The 18897-nt window shown below is 30.5% G+C and overlaps 2 protein-coding genes across 9 annotated transcripts in view; both read left to right on the forward strand.

The window, feature by feature from the left end:
• Positions 1-3496, forward strand: part of LOC124952257 (N-acetylgalactosamine kinase) — a 9619-nt gene extending 6123 nt beyond the window's left edge. For all 3 annotated transcript variants that reach the window (XM_047501835.1, XM_047501833.1, XM_047501832.1), the window contains 6 exons: positions 1-47; positions 176-333; positions 781-921; positions 1006-1120; positions 1754-1958; positions 2854-3496. The exon at positions 1-47 is cut by the window's left edge and continues 62 nt beyond it. In XM_047501835.1, the coding sequence (XP_047357791.1) occupies positions 1-47; positions 176-333; positions 781-921; positions 1006-1120; positions 1754-1958; positions 2854-3019 (832 nt within the window). In that variant the 3' untranslated portion in view covers positions 3020-3496. The remainder of the gene's footprint in view (positions 48-175; positions 334-780; positions 922-1005; positions 1121-1753; positions 1959-2853) is intronic.
• Positions 3497-6250: 2754 nt separating this feature from the next.
• Positions 6251-18093, forward strand: LOC124952167. Of its 6 annotated transcripts, none has more exons than XM_047501617.1 (8): positions 6252-6743; positions 9733-9856; positions 9926-10011; positions 12324-12416; positions 13987-14049; positions 14302-14403; positions 16818-17079; positions 17730-18093. In XM_047501617.1, exons 1-8 carry the CDS (start codon positions 6669-6671, stop codon positions 17795-17797), a joined length of 873 nt encoding a protein of 290 aa, XP_047357573.1. In that variant the 5' UTR covers positions 6252-6668; the 3' UTR covers positions 17798-18093. The 6 variants fall into 6 exon arrangements, with proteins under 6 accessions (XP_047357575.1, XP_047357573.1, XP_047357574.1 ...); XM_047501616.1 differs by having other exon boundaries at positions 6257-6743; positions 14266-14403; XM_047501619.1 differs by lacking the exon at positions 12324-12416 and having other exon boundaries at positions 6251-6743.
• The last annotated feature ends 804 nt before the right edge of the window (positions 18094-18897 follow it).

Consider the following 18897-nt stretch of genomic DNA (forward strand, 5'->3'; position numbering starts at 1 on the left):
TCAAGGTGGTGGGATGGACCAGGCGATTGCTTTCTTAGGGAGAGCAGGTATGAATTTTTATCACAAGGGATATATAATTCGATCAGATAAAAAAAAAAAAAGAAGAAAAAAAAGGAAGAAAGAAAGAAAGAAAATATTGAACAATTGAATAATAATTTATCATTGTCTACAATAGGTGCTGCTAAGCTGATAGAATTTAATCCTTTACGTGCGACCGACATTACTTTACCTGAAAGTGTTGTTTTCGTGATAGCGCATAGCCAAGCTTATCACAATAAAGCATCGACCGCCGATTATAATCTAAGAGTAGCGGAATGCCGCTTAGCTGCACAGGTATCGTAAAAAGCATCTTTGTTTGTTTCATTGCATTTTTTTTATTTTCTTCTTTTTTCGAAATTTATTTCGAGATTAAGTAGTAAATAAAGCTAGACGGAATTTTTCTTTTCTTTTTACTTTTTTTGTTTTTTCTTTTTTTTGTTTAACCGAGTTATACCGGTTTCATCGTTTAATCACTTATATAAGGCAACGAGTTCGCGTAAGCTCGAGCTTTCGGATCTGTAACATAAAATTATTCTTGCGTTTTGTAAAATCGATATGTATATATATCTTTCTTTCCCTCTTTCTCCCTCTCCCTCTCTCTCTCTCTCTCTCTCTCTCTCTCTCTCTCTCTTTCTCTCTCAATCTCTTTACAAAAGATGTGATTATTTATTTTTGACAAATAAACGATTTCGTGGTCCTTAAGTTGAGAAATTCTTGACAACCGATTCAATCTTGTTGTAGATAATAGCCAAGAAGAGAAATAAAAATTGGGAAAGTGTGCGAAGATTAATTGACGTACAAAACCGTCTCGGTTTTAGCTTGGAAAAAATGGCCACGATTGTGATGGAAGATCTTCACGAAGAACCTTACACCATCGACGAGGTACGTGCCGAGTTTAAGACGATCCAACGATTGATTGAACCCCAATAAGTCTAAAAGCTTATGTAAGGTTTTAACGTTTCTCAGATTTGCGAGTGCCTTTCTACGACGTACGAAGAACTAAAGGAAACATCGCAAATTGCCTCGTTTAATGCATCCCAAACATACAAGCTTAAACAACGTGCCTTACATGTATTCCAAGGTAAGGGATTCGAATGATAAATAATTTGAAATAACACACTTTCAACTAAAATACTAAAGAAAATTTGAATATATATATATATATATATATATATATATATATATATATATATATATATATATATATATGTATAAATATGGATAGACAGATAGATAGATATATAGATTGATCAAATTAATGGCAAATTCTTTAACGTAAAAAAAAGTCTTATTTATCAATCAAACAGCATGGATGCATTCCTTTACGAATGCTATAAATTTTCACGACGGCGACATATCGATTGCGTCCGACACACATACCACTCGGCCCTTGTCATCCTGAGACCAACACTGTCATGAAATTTATTGCCGTAGAAACTCGACGAAAAGCAGCCGAGAGAGAAACCCTTCGAAGATCCTACTTTCTTACCTTATACCTTTTTCCCTTTACTAAAATACCGAAAAGTAAGCGTTAAGAAATCCGTCGATTTTTTTCTATTTTTTCTTTTCCCAACCATAACCTCCCCCCCTTCCGTTTACTTTTTATTATTATTATTATTATTATTATTATTATTATTATTATTATTATTTCGAAAGCTCGTTCGTACGAAAATCAATTTGTAAAATCGTATTGATAATCTAATACGCGTTTCAGAAGCGCTAAGAGTAGCCGAATTCGAGCGCATAAACAAAGATGATACGTTAATAGAAGAGGAAAAAGTCATGTTGTTAGGCGAATTGATGTCGAAGAGCCATTTGAGTCTTTGTAAACTATACGAGTGTAGCCATCCACGTGTCGATGCACTCGTCGACAAGGCCATGAATTGTGGAGCACTCGGTGCTAGACTCACCGGAGCTGGGTAAGTACAATCTTATTGTATATACATATAGTATACATATATATATATATATATATATATATATATATATATATACGTATAGCGTATGTATGGATATATAAATGCATACCTTAAGCTTCTTAAGGTGGAGAGCTTTTATCGTGAAATAAGAATATATATACTCTAAAAGCGTGACCTTCTATCTCCACCATCTTGCTTATGTTTTACTTATAAATGTAAAATATTATTTATATTTATACAATAATAATAGAAGATTCAACTCTGTTATCAACTAAGTATCATATATCTATGAATATATAGATATTGATATGTTCGTGCGATTCCTATTGAAGTGTGTATATTCAAAAAAAAAAAAAAAAAAAAGAAAAAAAATATACAGCCCCAACACCCTAAAGTTCGGCATCCCTATGTATCTTTTCCCTTCGACTACTTCAAATCATAGTAACGTCCATTAGACCGTTAATAGATGTCTATTGACAAGTTCGGGTCACACCCCGGAACTTCGATACATAGAAACTCCTATTTCCGAACGAGTTTGCAAACGATCATCTGTTTTCCCTACCCTCGCAAATCGATCTTATAAGAAAGATAAATGAATTTTATTCTACCGTGTTTTGCTTTGACCCATTTTTCATAATACTCAAAACGTACATATATATAATCTTGAAAAGATTTTTTTATCCTCATTCCAATTTATTATATAAATGTTACTGCCACTTTTATCTATTTATTTGAAAAAAAAAAAAAAAAAAAAAAAAAGAAAAAAAAATATCCAATTTATCATATTGAAAATCAGATTATTCATACTATATATAATTTTTATCTAGTCAAACTATTCAGTATATTTATACAAACCATGTATATTATGTAAAGAACATCATTTGTATTACAATAGATGGGGTGGATGTATAGTGGCTATCATCACAAAGGAAAAAATTTCTCAATTCGTTGAGGACATCCAACAATATCTTTGGGAAAGTAGTAGAAATTATGAACTTGACCTGGATGACCTGGTATTTCCTACGGAACCTGATCAGGGCGCTGCAATTTATACACTTTAATTTCTAATATTATGCTTTTCTTTACATTGTATTATTATGTCACGAAAGAAATTAATGATACTCGTGTCGATATTCTTCCTATGTCTTCTTTTAATATAACTATATAAACGATATGCATACACACATACACACGCGCGCGCGCGCGCGCATATATATATATAGATGTATACATACGCGTATATGTATAGATTAATATCTGTATAGTATAGACATTGTTCTGAACTAATTCGTTTAAAATGGTTAGATCAATGTAATAACAAACAGTCGTGAAATAACATTTAATGTGCTATTAAATAGATATATTATAATAATATTATTTTTAAGCTGTTATATAAGATATAATAATTGTAATATTTTCTTCTGGTGCATTATGTAATAACTTTATGACAAGACTGGCGCGTTATGTATACACTTATAAGAGTAATAATCAAAATATTATGTATTACGAAAGCAATATAGAATTAAATGAATTCTCAATTTTATATAAAAATTTTTTTTTATATGCGATAATCCATCATAATTATTAATAAATCGAAGAAATTAAAATTAAATTCGTCATGCATCCTATCGTACGTTACAATTTTTTACGGCAACATTGGAAACAATTTTGAAGCATTGATAGAGTACGATGTTTATTGATCCGCAAGAAACAATTAACAGGACAATGGTATGAGTGATCGAATTCTAGCAATTTTCGTGTTTGTAAAAGTTTCTACCTATAACGATAAAACGTTTTCATAGAAAATCGTATTTAATAATAGAGAAACGTTTGAGAGAAATGTTAGAGAACGCGTTTCCAATTAAACTACTGAAATAACTTTATTCGTCTAATTTAAAAAATATATTGGTACATGAAATATATTATCTACAGTGATAATTTTATTAATGAATCGAAAAATATAAAAGGTAGATTGTTATGACCTATGGATATTGGAATTGCGTTAGAAAAAAAAAAAAAGAAAAAGAAAAAAAAAGGATCGATGAACTTTATGATGAATATCATTGACATACAAGAATATCTATATGATATACAAGAACTATCTTTTTCAATGAATATTCACGATAGAGTCACGAAGTTCAGTATCAAAGAGAAAAGTCAATGAATCCGACTAGAGGTAAAAGCACGTTGCAACATCCGGACTGGAAGGAAACCAACAGAACTGGATTGTACGTGAGTGTAAGCTCATCTAAAGTACTGTAATTGATTTATACCTTGATTACATTGTCCGCAGTTGTGTTGTTGCAGTGAACTCTCTCTCTCTCTTTCTCTCTCCCTTTCTCTCTCTCTCTCTCTCTCTCTCTCTCTCTCTCTCTCTCTCTCTCTCCCTCATTCTCTCACTTTGAGTTCACTTTATTACATATCTCAGACATCTATCACAATGACACCAAATGCTGAAAATTACGTTGAAAATAGCAATCTCATTGGTAAGACATTTTCGTGTTATCAAAATGTCGATAGAATGTAATTCATTTTAAATGTTTCTACGGCAAGATGTCATTCACTTTAAACGTTTTTATGGTTCGTCGCACTCGTATACTTTTCCCTAAATCTTCATACCTACGATTCGATTTATTCGACTCCTTTATTCTGAATAACATTTCAAAGTCCACATTGCGATATACTTACATACGTATATATAAGATAGCTCATGTAAGAAGTGAAGGTTGAAGAAAATTGTTGCCACCCTTCGAAAGAAGAGAGTTCTATCTATCTCGCAAATTCGAGCGTGCCTTCGCTTATTTATTCTACGAACGAGTGCTGCCTGGAGGGGAACAAGTAGTAAATTTATTCGAAAGCTCCACAACGTTTCTTTACTACGCATACGATAAAAGCTTTAAGGGATATGTGTACTTTTATTTTCTCTATCTATCTTTCTCTCTCTCTTTCTCTCTCTCTCTATCTTTCTCTCTTTGTTTTTCTTCCTCTCTCACTTTCTTGTATAAATTTTACGAGAAAGAAAAAATCTCGAGTATTTTACAGACCATTTCCTAAAACTCAAATTCTTTCCTCTCCTCTTCTTTTCCTTCTTCTCCTTCTTCTTCTTCTCCTTTTTCTTGTTTTATCCTCAAACACGTATTTTCCTTTTTACCTTAAAAGTACCTTTAAGTTAAGCCTGTCTCACATATATACGATAAGGATCGTCTGTCGTTTAGCATCCGACATTTTGACATGAGGTTATCACAAAAAGGAGAGCAATTTGATGCGAATAATTTATGATATCAGGCCCCCCTGTCACGTAGATCAACTTTCCAGTAATCTAGCTTTGCATTTTCATTTTTCTTTTTGTTTCTTCCTTCTTTTTTTATTTTTTTTTTTTTTTTTTTTTTTAAGAAGATCAACACTTTAGCTCGTATAACGAAGAAAACTAATTAAAAGTAAAAAGTTAATAGAAAAAGGAGCAAAGGAAGATAATATTTCTTAAACTTTGAATAAAAAACAATAGCGCTCTTATTAATTATTAATATTCTTTATTTTGTTAGACAATAGGACGATACAAATATAATCCAAGAAAAAAAATTGAACTCGTTATTGATAATTTATATATTGTCTGTCAAATAAGGGAAAAAGAAAAATTTATTAGAAATAGAAATAAATAAGTACATGTCTCTATTTTATAATATGTCAATAACATTATTTACGCAAGTTCTGATCCTTCAGATGATTATTATAAAACTAGTAACCTGTAACTTTTGTACGATGTAACTTTTCATACGATGTAAGGACTAAACTCATAAAGTTTTTCTCGCTGAACTCATCTTATACGATGTAAGGCTCGACCTTGAAGTTTTCTTTTCGCAAAACTCATCGTCACCTCGTTATCGCAAGTTTGAAGTCGATGAAGGAACATCTTGCAGTACAATTTATCTAACATCTTTTTGCTCCATTAGATAAATATTACATAAATATAGATAATCACATATACATGTATATATATCTATATACTATATATATATATATATATATATATATATATATATAGAGAGAGAGAGAGAGAGAGAGAGAATGGGAAAAAGAAAAAAATAATAAAGCAGGAAAGGAAAAGAAAATAGGGGTAGTTCTATCTTTCTCTCTCTCTCTCTCTCTCTCTCTCCCTCTCTCTCTCTCTCTCTCTCTCTCTCTCTCTCTCTCTCTCTCTCTCTCATCTTCATTCCAATTTCGATAGAAATCTTCTATCACGCATGCGTCCGACCTCGATGCTTTTCGCGCCGCAGGAACTCGACACGCGAAATTCAACGAAGACAAGGAACAGTCAGCGTCGAGCAGCGTTTCCGCTCCGCTTGTGCGTTCCTCCGCGAGAGGACGAGATGAGTCCTCTCATCCTCGTATCAATTATTTCCAAATCTTCGAAACCTCTCGAAAAATCGTAAAACTATACGATACGACAAAAAGGAAATAAGAAAAAGAGAAGAGAACAAAAAAAAAAGAAGGAAAAACGGGAAGGGAAAAAAAGAAGAAAAAAAAACAGAAACGAAAAATAAAAATAAATACAAAAACGACGATAGGGGTGTGCGGCCGCGCGCGCGCGCGCACGCAAGAAACTCAGATTCATGCTGGTTCATTTCGGATCTTTTATTTTCTCATTCTTATCATTTTCACGCTCGATTCGATTTCGACAAGGGTGCGTAAGGTCGCACACGCGTTCGAAGCATGGCGATCATGCAATCCTGTTGCTGTTGGCAATCAGTTCGCAGAGGGAGTTACGCTTGTGCCATTTATACCGGAGTAAGTAACATCTCAGTGCGATTGATTTCACCCATTTTCTAATGAAATCCTAAAGGGGAACTACTAGGGGGCTAGTATACAATTTATACGAAAAATAAACTATGTTGTTTCGATTTCGATTGAATTTTCTTTTTTCTTGTGGTACGTTTTCAGTTAGATACAATTGATTTACTTTATAAGGGAAAAGAAAAAAAAAGAAATATATATATATATATATATATATATATATTCGCGAGAAAGATTGGAAAATATTATAAAGAAAATGTATATATATCGTTTTCCTTCATGAGATTCTGCTCGCTAACGCATTTTGTCTAAACTTCTTTTTTTCCATACAGCCGAGAGAAAATTTCATTGAGTTCTGTAAACGTCATATTATCGATACTCGATAGACATCGAAGCCTGTCAATTGATCCTTTTTCTTTCTATTATATATATGATATAATTTTCGATCATATTACACGCATTGTTCCTTCTTTTCTTTTATTACATATATATGTATGTGTATGTGTGTATGTGTATGTATATATTGATAAAATCGATATGTATGAATGTGCTTATACCCAATAGTCTAGTTCATTTGACTACATCCTTTAATATTTGTGATCATTTAAGACAATCGAGAAGCGGTCCATGTGCTTGCAATGTGACTCAACGCATACCCTGTTGCTGCTGGTCGATATCTGAGTCTAACTTTTACATAGATGCATACATACATATGTACATACCTACGTATATAGATACGTACATACGTAGGTATACATCTTAAGTACCATCGGGAAGCGAATAACACGATCATGATATGAATTGAATGATAGCACACAATAATACAAAATTGATTTGATCTACTATTGTGTTTAACTTTTATAATTTAAAAGAAATGTATATGGAATTCATCATCTTGTATTTATAATTATTGATCGTAAATATATGCGTGCTGTTAGCAGAGCTGATTACTTACGTAAATTATAAGCATGATACATATAGACCATCTAAATGTAATTATTATCAAAATTTATTCATCGCGCTTTAACTCGAATCGAAAACACATGAAATGCATTTCGTTATTTATAATTAATACACGGGTTTCGTCACGCTGAAAGGGCATAACGTTCGTACAAAACTCGCACGGTAAATAAAAATCCACTTAAGCTCGGAAACGCGTGCTCTCGTCTCTTTATGGAATGATTATATTTTTTTAAGCTGGTTTGCAGAAGCTTTCGATGACTAAAAAAAAAAAATAAATAAAAAAAAAAAAAAAATAAAAAAAAAACAGAACAAAAATATTTATTTCCAAATACATTCAATTCGTGAGAATAGGTTCAAAAGAGTGAAGAATGAAAACGCAGAAAACCACACGATTCCCGGGATTCACATTAGTTTACATACATTCAATGACCCATGGGAAATTTCATAGCAATGTGCAAAGCACTATAGTTAATTTAATCATGAAAATGTGATTCTCATCATTTCATCCTCCGAACTGTCACGCGATGTATATCATCAACAAGATAAATTTTCATCGACATTAAAAATCTACTTTTTAACTATTTTTTACATTAATTATATACATATATATTTATGTCTATATTTTATCGTAAGAAGAAAGATATGTAATTCTGGAACGAGACGATAATAACAAGCTAACACCTTCATAGAATTTTAATACAAACAACGAAATTGCATTCGACAGAAACGTGAGAATAAGAGACTACGATTCCCAATACTTTAGTACTGTCGATAAAAGCTATGCACTTTGACTATATCGATTGTCGTAAGAGGCTTGTATCAAGTTGCTTGTCATATCCTTTTCTATGTAATATTATACGGATTGATTCGTTCAGAAAATTCCCTGGAAAATATATATATACACTATTGGATAAAGTTGTATTAAACATACATATTAATCATAGCTTTGAATTTTCATGAAAAATTATGCTACGAACTTTCCGAGTTACTCCAATATATATATATATACATATGTATGTATATATATATATATATATATATATATATATAAATGAAACATAAAATTGGGTCGACCCTGATGGCTCTCGTTTCTACGTTTATATCCTTATAATGTAATACAAGCTTAACGGGAGAACACGTATACATATAACGAGACATTTGGCAGTGCACTTTAACAGCCGTCGTAAAGCTAGCACAAGCATTAACTATTCTCGTAAAGTTTTTCACGAGAATATATCGAAGGCAAACTAAAGGATGAACGTATATATTCCCGTTTGAATGATATCTTTACGATCGACACATATCAAAATATAGAGAAAAGAAAGGAAAAAAAAAGAGAGAAATAAAAAAAAACTTATATATATATATATATATAAAACCATCATTCTGCATTCGATATCGTGTGTCGACACATCGAACGATCCGCTAATAAAAAGAGGAACGGAAATAGTCGAACGTAAATCAAAAATCGATCGTCCACAAGATCCAAAAAAATATATTTACAAATTGTGAAAAAATAGTTAACGTTGACATAAAAATCAACATGTTTTTTTTTTATCAGACGAAATAGATCTATTCGTTTGAATACTTTAATCTTTCAAACCAGCGAAAGAACACGCAGTGAAACTGTTTGACATTATTGCGGCAAACGCGTCAGAGATATTATAGCCACAGGCTGATAACGACATTGCCACTCTCTCTCTCTTTCTCTCTCTCTCTCTCTCATTCTCTCTCACTCTCTTTCTCTCTTTCTCTTTGACGTAAAATCGAATTAGTTGTCGAAATTGACTCTACGATAATTTCTGCCTACAACAATTTTAACATTGTCATTCCTTTCGATAATACGATCATATACTCTAAAAAGAGAAATTTCTTATTATATATGTATAAGAATTGAAATTTGAATATTATATATGTATAAGATCATTTCATTTTCACGATTACAAATATATATATATATATATATATATTTTTTTTTTTTAATTTATAATTTAATTAATATAAAAAACGTTTCTTTCAGATTTACTTTATTATCTTAGCCATTACAACCGCAACAGTCTTGCAAGCCGAAAGTGAATATTTATCTGGAAATCGATCATTACCAGAATCGTCGAGTTTCTTAGAAGTTGATACAATATCCCCTGGTAAGTATCACGTAGTTTTTCAAAGTTATATATTTAAGTTGAGCAAAGAGAGAATTTTTATTGTTTCAGCTACCGTACGATTCAATATAACTTTTTTGATATGTTCGTGTTCTGGTGTAATCTGTACTATTCTTCTCGTATACGGCTTACTCAAGGTAAGAAAAATTTTTCTTTGATAATATATTACATATAATAATACGGCGACTCTCTGTTATACATCATTTGTGAATAATTCAAGTACTTTTCTCATACGCGTTATAGAACAAAAAAATTTCTTTACGTGTAAAGCCAATGGAAAAAAGAAAAAAATAGAAAAATAAAAAAATAAAAAAAGAAAGAAAGAAAAAAAGAAAGAAGAACCATAGAAAAGAGAAAATCGCATAGAAATTAGAAATAATAGAAAATGGAACAATAAATATTACATTATTCTATTGGATTCGATTTCTGTTTTAATAATTCTTTTTTTATTTTTTTCAATTTATTATTTTCTTCCTAAATCTTTCGAAAAAGAAAAAGAATAAAAAAAAAATAAATAAAAAGAAAAGGAAAAGAAAAAAAGAAAAAGAAAAAAAAAATAGATACACGGTTTCTCTTAACTCAAACGTCGCTCGTGTTTTCAACGACGTACGTTTTCTTATCGTTCTCACGTTGTTTGCCTCACCGGCTGCTACCTTCACGAGATATAAATTTTCCACTTTCACACCGTTAATAAACAACCCTACGCGAAGCCCCTTCCTATATAAAAGCCAACAGTCCAAGTTGCGTCGCGAAATATACGTATCTACCTACTCGCACAACCCTCTTCTTCTTCTTTTTCTTCTTCTTCTTCATCTTCTTCTTCTTCTTCTTCTTCTTTTTCTTTCTCTTCTTCTTCTTCCTCTACCTCCTTCTTCTTCACCTTTTGCTTATATTTTGCTTATTTATATAGAAGGAGGAAGTTTCTCTAAGTGGGCTAAAGATTAATTCCTACGCTCAAAGGCATCCTCCTGTGATTTTCTCCAGGGTCCCGCACGCTCATCGTTTCTTCGCTCAAAGAGAATCTTTTGAGGAAGCAAAACGAGATAGAGGGAAGGGTAACGATCCCTATTATAATCAATATTTCATGAGTTTCCTTGCTCACAAAAGTACTTTCCTTTTCTTTTCATTTCTCCACCTCTCTCCCTCCCTCTCTCTCTCTCTCTCTCTCTCTCTCTCTCTCTCTTATTTTGTTGCATAATTCGAGCTATGTCAAAAAGAAAATGTAGTATTTCCTCTTTATCTTTTTTCTCTTTTATCTCCTTTCTTCATATATAATTCTACATAAAAAAAGAAAAAGAAAAGAAGAAAAAAATAAAATGGAAAAGAAAAAGAAAAATTCATTTAGTCTAATTTCATTTAATTTTGCTTCGTCTCGTACACCGTGAACGTGATTTCTAAGTAGTTAATTAAACATCCGCATGGAATAATTATGACAGCGAACTTTAAATTTCGAAAGTAACAATTTTAGTGGCGAATGACGTGCACCTTCGAATTGTCAAATAAACGATTCATAAGAGATTTTCGTCTTTTCTCGAAAACAAATTTACACGACGACATTCAACCTTCTTTTCTAATTAAATTGTTACCTTTTAATCGAATTTTATTTTGTCATGGCATCGTTAAAAGTCCATGCGTCGATTCAATTATTGAACATAAAGTATCTAATCCAAACTGTTAAACTTCTTTATCTCGTACCAACGTCGCAACATAACGTTCTGAGTTTTAAACTCGGAAAGTTGGTAACTACTTATCCAGTCACTTGAATCTCATGCTATTAATAATCCAACCGTCCGAAATTAAGGCTAAGTACTTTGTTACTGCTGTCTTTGTTCTTTGCTCATCGACTTTACTCTTATCATTAAAGAACAGAAGAGAAACATGCACAATCGATCGATCGGATAAAATCCGAGCGAATTAATCTGTATAAAATGCGATAAAGAAAATTTTATTTCGTATCAATCAAATATCTTCAAATATATCATTATTTATTACTTTTTTATTTATTTATTATTTTATTTATCATATAGGAAGATAATACTGATAAGCGATACAAAAAAAAAGAAAAATATCTGCCAGGATAGACATTACAAAAACGATTGTAAAAAGTTTTCCTGAAAGAGAACTCTCTCAATCTCCTTTCGATTTTAATTTAATCTTATAAAACATGATAACTTCTTGTCAGCCAGTGACCATGAAGAAATTGGTCTCGGTTTGTTTGAATACTTTTTTAAGAAGTCAAGTTAGGTAAGTGCGGAATTAAAATGAATGGGATACCTTTCTTCCAGTAGCGAACATATTTAACTTAATAAGCCATAAACTTTCGCCCTGTCGTCTTGTCAAGCTCGAAATGAATATTTTCTTTTTTCTCCTTTTCTCTTTTCTTCTTTCTTTCATCTTCTTCTTCTTCTTCTTTTTCTTTTTTTTTTCTTTTCTTTTCTTTTCTTTTCAGGACAAGCGAATCTTCCTCTTGCCATGGATCGTTAACGTGATCGCTTGCAGTATGGTCGACATTGCGCACGCTTTGTATCTCATAATTGTGACAGTGAGTATCGTAGATAAATTGATTATAATATATCTATTAGATATATTCGATTTTTACAAATCTATTATAATCTGATTTTAATACATCTATTACATATGATTCTAATACGTCGATCAAATTTCAATAACATTATCCATCATTAATTTTTATCTTCGATATAGACAAAATTTTATTCTCCGACGATGTAAATCCCGGTGTATTCTTAGATTTCGATAAAAAACAAAAAAAAAAAGAAAAAGAAAAAAAAGGAAAAGAAAAGAAAAGAAAAAAAACCGGGTCAACCGCATGAAGAAAAAGAGATCGAACTTTGAAATTACATCTCCGTTCGACCTTTTGTATGTAAGAACTAAAAGGAAAAAAGAGAACGAAGTCTTGATGACCTCTGATCGAACCCGTCACTCTTTTACTCGTACCTTTATCTCTCTTTCTCTTTTTCGTTTTTTTCCTTTCTTTTTGTTTTTACTTTTCGTGCGAACAAACCGTAGTACACTATCATGCTTTCGTGCGGAAAAGAAATGTCTATCATAAACGTGACATTGCCTTGGGACATAGCAAACTGAAACTATCTAGCTACTGTGTTATTAGTTTTTCGTTCTTTCGTGCGTACACATACACAGACACACAAACACACACGTATAATAAAGAACGCAACGTGCTAAACAAGTGATACGTACGAAAAAGTAATAAAAAAAAAAAAAAGAAAAGAAAGAAAAAAGAAAAACATCGATAAGAAAAATTGGACAAATAATATAAATATTCGATAAATCGATCCAATAGATTTTCTCTCTTTTTTTTTTCTTTTTTTTTTTTGTTTTATTAATATTTATTTACATAACTACTTTGTCAATGGTAGACACACAATGTGTAAAACACAATGTGTTTATGAATAAAGAATTCTATGTAAACAAATCATTGATGAATTAATTCATAAAAATATACATACATGCATACATATATATGTATATACAATGTAAATCGCATCGCAGACTATTGCATACTTAAAAAGAATATATATATATATATATATATATATATATATATATATGTATGTATATTTATGTATTTATCGAACAGAGTGACGTTATAGTGTTCACATAGTTTCTATTTTTTCTTTGATTTCTTTATTTTACGCTCAGTGCGCATTGTGTATCGACCAATACCTTCAATACATTCTCGCAAACAACATTCTCTAACCCGAATCCTGCTTGTTAGCGTGCGAGAAAAACGGTTTCCAATTTTCTATAGAATCGATAGAAAAATAAAGGCGTACAATAAAAGAAGAAACATTGACGTAATTTATATATATGTATATGTATATATATTATATATATATATATATATATATATATATATAACCCCAAAAGTTTAAAAGAAAGAGAGAGAGAGAGAGAGAGAGAGAGAGAAAATATATTTAACGGGTTGCGAAACTTTACCTCTTTTTGCTTCTTTTTCTTCTTCTTCTTTTTTCTTCTTTTTTTCTTTCATACCTTTGAAGGTACAGAGAGCAACACGTTGCTTCGACAAATACAAAACTTTCAGCGTGAGCTATGACGTCTTCTCTATTTTTCAGCCCAACTTTAATCCAATAACGGCGATGCTCTACACGCTCAACTTTTTTCTTCTATGTTTAAACGTGAGTATTTTAAAAGATTGCATTTAACGTCGGTACTATAAAACAAATATTTTACGATCTAGGCGATAAATCTTATAAAAATATTATAGAAAAGAAAAGAAAATAGAAGAAAAGAGAAAACAAAACAATGGAATTATAATAATATACAATATATATATATATATATATATATATATATATATATATATATATATACACACATATGTACATATATAGGTATACTCTCTTCTCTGCGTCATCTCGCAATATCAGGAATATTTGGCCGGCCGTGGTACGGCAGCGGATGACAATGACTACAGGGTCAGTATTCTGAGAGTCTCACGACAGAAAGGGCAACGGGATAAGGGAAGAAAAGTTAAGTGCACAAAAATATTATTTTTTCTCAAGCTATCGAATCTACTCATCTCATCTTCCAAATTTATCTTTCATCTTTCTTAACTTTTCAATTTTCCAAACCGTTACCGGAATATCAAAAATATTAAACGAAGTGTTTCGTATTTTTCGAATCGAATGATTCTAAATCGATTGAAAAAAGGAAAAAGAAAAAAGAAAAAAGTTTAGTCGTTAAGTCGACTTATCTACTTCGTTCATACTCGTTTCACTTTATTAAAGACTTTTGATACGACGGAGAAGAGAAATCGATCGATTATTATTCGTGTATTTTAATAACGTGACGGTGGCTTATGATTCACATTAAAGTACGAAAATATTTCTCCTATCGGTGAATTCTCTTTTATATTAGAATGTAAGAGCCAATAAGAGCGCGAGAATATAACGAGATCTTCAGTATTGATCGTTTTTTACCTCTTCCATCTCGGTTTGTCATTTCACGAAATCCTGCTAACGGTCTTTCGACTCTTAATTATCTCTTCCAATTAATTATATCGATTGTTATACAAGTGATTCTTTCCGGGAAAAAAAAGGGAAAAAGAAAAAAACAAAAAGAATAAAAAAAGAGAAACAAAGAACAAATTTTTCTCCACGCTTATCGTCAACCTTTATATTTCATCTATAAGTAACACTTACTATTGTTCAATTTAAAAAAAAAAAAAAAAAAAAAAAAAAAAATCAAAGAAACTTTCTTGTCTCTCGTCTCTCTTAAATATTTTTCAATTATTCTTGATGAATCAATTTAAATAGAAACGAAAAGAACGGAGGGATATAAAAATTTCATTTAGAATCAGATCGAATTAATAAAATTTGTAATTGTAATGATAAAATTATTGAATAATTTAATTTTTTCTATAAACGATTTCAATCAATAAAAGTATTAAATAAATTTGTCTGATTGAAAATATTAATGATAATAAATGATTTATATATATATATATATATATATATATATATATATATATATATATATATATATATGATATTAAATGAATGAAATCAAATTACAGAGAATATTGTGAGTTGTATAAAGTAAATTTATATCATAGTACGATATCGCAGATTATAATCTTATTTAACGCTAACTAGATTAGAGACAAAGTAGAGAACGCAATATATTTATATATACACATACATAAAGAGAGAGAGAGAAAGAGAGAAAGAGAAAGAGAGAAAAAGGAAAATATCATAGCAAATTCTAGATTCGCCTAAACATATTAAGACCAGTCCATGCGATTATAATCTCGAATTGACTTTATGTATCTTATATGTGAAAGAGAGATACGCGTATGACATATCTCTGAACTTCGCTTACCCTCTCGTCGTTGCATCCCCAAAGGAATAGAAATACGATGCATCAGCTTCTTTCGCTTGGCTTCACTCTCAGAATACCAATGTTCTCTCTATATGTTAGTAAAGATACGAACCTAAACCTTGTTACATTTTGATGACTAAAAGATCTATTCTTTCTAAACGATTTTAGAATTTCAAAGGTCAAACGTTAACTTTAGATTGATATATCGAGAGTGAGAGAGAGAGAGAGAGAGAGAGATAGATAGAGAGAGAGAGAGAGAGAGAGAGAAAAATTGATACGAATAAAAATATTCTACGTTTTTTTTTGTATCATTATGCATATATGTGCATTGATTCGATTTATTAATTCAATATAATATTTGGAAAAAAATTTATTGTTAGATAAAATTATTCGTTTGTAATTAATCGCTCAAACATATTGTATTTAATCGAATAATATCATTATATAACTTAATATCAATGAATATCGATATTGGAGGAAATATCCAAGGCAACAATATTGTACCTAAAGGAAAGATTATATCATTGATATGGCATACCAGGACTATACCAAAGAGAAAGACCATGCTTTGAGTATTTAAAGGTAAAACCGATTATATACCGAGTAAAGTTTATAGTAAATCGATGGGAACCACACGGTAAACTATCTTTCTATCTATTCCTCTGTGTGACGATACGCGAGATGATAATTACGTAATTCAAAGAGATCTCTATGAAAGGGGAAAAAGCTATTGTGTCGTTTTTATATATTATAATTATTGTTATTATTAAATACAGATATTTATACATACAAGTAATTCTCTCTTCAAAGTGATACGAATAATAGATCAATGAAATTTATTCATTATTATTATTACGAAATAAGGATTTAAAATTATTATCGTATATGTAGATAAGATTTAATACTCGAAATATATTTAATTAATTAAGCCTAGGATTTTTTATTCTTTTTATTTATTTTTTATTCTTTTTTTTTTTTTTTTTTTCTCTCGCGAACGAAGAGACTTTCGAGTAACGTTCTCTGGACACGGTTTAAAACGGTCATTATGCGACATCCTTTGAAGGTTCCAGTGGTGAGATACGCGGTACAACCGACGACAACTGCGACATCCTGTTTGAGCTCACGAAGAGCACCGACCAATAACGAGACGAAGGCAACACCAACGCCAACGCAAAGTCCAACCGCGGTACGGACTGTTCTTTCGTGTCCTGAAAAGAGTCCTACGGTAGGACGAGCAAATAAGAAGCACGTTCAATTTCCGGACACGCCAACACCAACATCAAGCTCGACGCCAACGGCAATACCGATGTCCCTGGAAAAATCGGGTGAGTGCATTCGACGGTATCCTTTGATCAATTTTCAAATAAATAATGTCTGAAACTTTTAATATCCATTAATTTCAACTTTTAATATTCCAACTTTTAATATTTACTTCTATTACTACTACTACTACTAATAATAATAATAATAATAATAGTGATAATAATAATAGTGATAATAATAATAATGATAATGATAATAATAATAATAATAATAATAATAATAATAATAATAATAATAATAATAATAATAATAATACGACTTCCTACAATTAATAATATTTTAATATTTTAATGATCGATTATCCCCCACAGAACAACAAAAGATTATACTCTTTTCATTTATCTGAAAAATATTAAAATAATAGATTTGATATCTGAGATGAAATTATAATTCAATTTTTGTTAATTTATCTTATATTGAATAAACTACAAGCGATATAAATACAATGTTCCAATGAAGAAAGTTATCGATCTAAAACCGTACACGAAATTCTAGTCTCTCGAATCACAAAGCACGTCTATCATTCGAATGCTTGATCACTAGAAGATGTGTACCAGTTATTCTAGATCAAAGGAACGAATAGAATTTCAAACGAGAAACGGAAAATCGATTTATTCATAGTAACGCAATTTGAGAATTTCTCTATTTTCAGAAATTCCTCTGACGGACTCCAATGCAAAGTATACCCTGGATGTAGGAGTTTCTCTCGAAAAACGTTAATAATTAATCATAGATTAATTGTTTCAAACACAAGCTGGTAGTTAAAATTTTCGCAGAGTGAGATACTATCTATTCATATTTCGCGATCGATCGTTTTTACTAGGACAATCTCCTCTACGAAGGACTTCATTAAATTATCTCGTCGCGAATCGTTAATACTCAAAATATTACGCTACTATAAAATAAATGGACTTGCAATGAACCAACGGTACCTGTTGTTTGTATATGTATATATTTTTTAGAGATATAAAAAGATATGTAACATTTTTCAATAAATCATCTATATATGAGATTTATTGTATTCGAAAATTAAATATTTTCCAATCCAAAAGAGAAAGAGAAAGAGAGAGAGAGAGAGAGAGAGAGAGAATGAAAGAATGGGAGAATGAGAGAATGAGAGAGAGAGAGAGAGAGAGAGAGAATTTCGAAAAATGAATTATTTGTACACATGTGTAATTTATATATGTGTAGTAAATTTGATATTAAATTCGAATCGTTCTTTATCAATGAGTAAAATCTCCACATATTTTTTGTTTCCGAAAAATTATCATTGACAATAATTTATTTACTTGGCATCGAATATTAGGCATTAATATACAATGTTTAACAAAACTTGTATATACAATTTTTCAAGAATCTCATTAAGAATATTGAAATATGAAAACAATATTGTCAATTTTGATAGTATATAAATTTATCACAGATTTATAATGTGATCAGAGCGTTTTAATGTTTTAGTCTATTATATTAAAGATACAATTATATTTACAATAACATTTCAATTTATCTTCTTTTTTTCGTCATGCATTATGTACGCAACCATAATTTACTTGCATTCAAAAAAGACATGCATAATATAATTCTACATTTCTTACTAAAGGAAGAATATGTTATATTATATCCATCAATGATTACGATCTAATGTCTCAACAAAAAAAAAAAAAAAAAAATAAATAAATAAATAGTAAATTAATATAAATAATACAATTTTCTATTCTATGTTATTGATTTACAATATAACATCCAATGTCTACGCGAACGTAATTTTACGGTAATAAACTAGATAATTCTTTGAAAGATGAAGAGATTTTATTTTTACA

Source organism: Vespa velutina, chromosome 10, assembly GCF_912470025.1.
Source record: "Vespa velutina chromosome 10, iVesVel2.1, whole genome shotgun sequence".
NCBI classification, from domain to species: domain Eukaryota; kingdom Metazoa; phylum Arthropoda; class Insecta; order Hymenoptera; family Vespidae; genus Vespa; species Vespa velutina.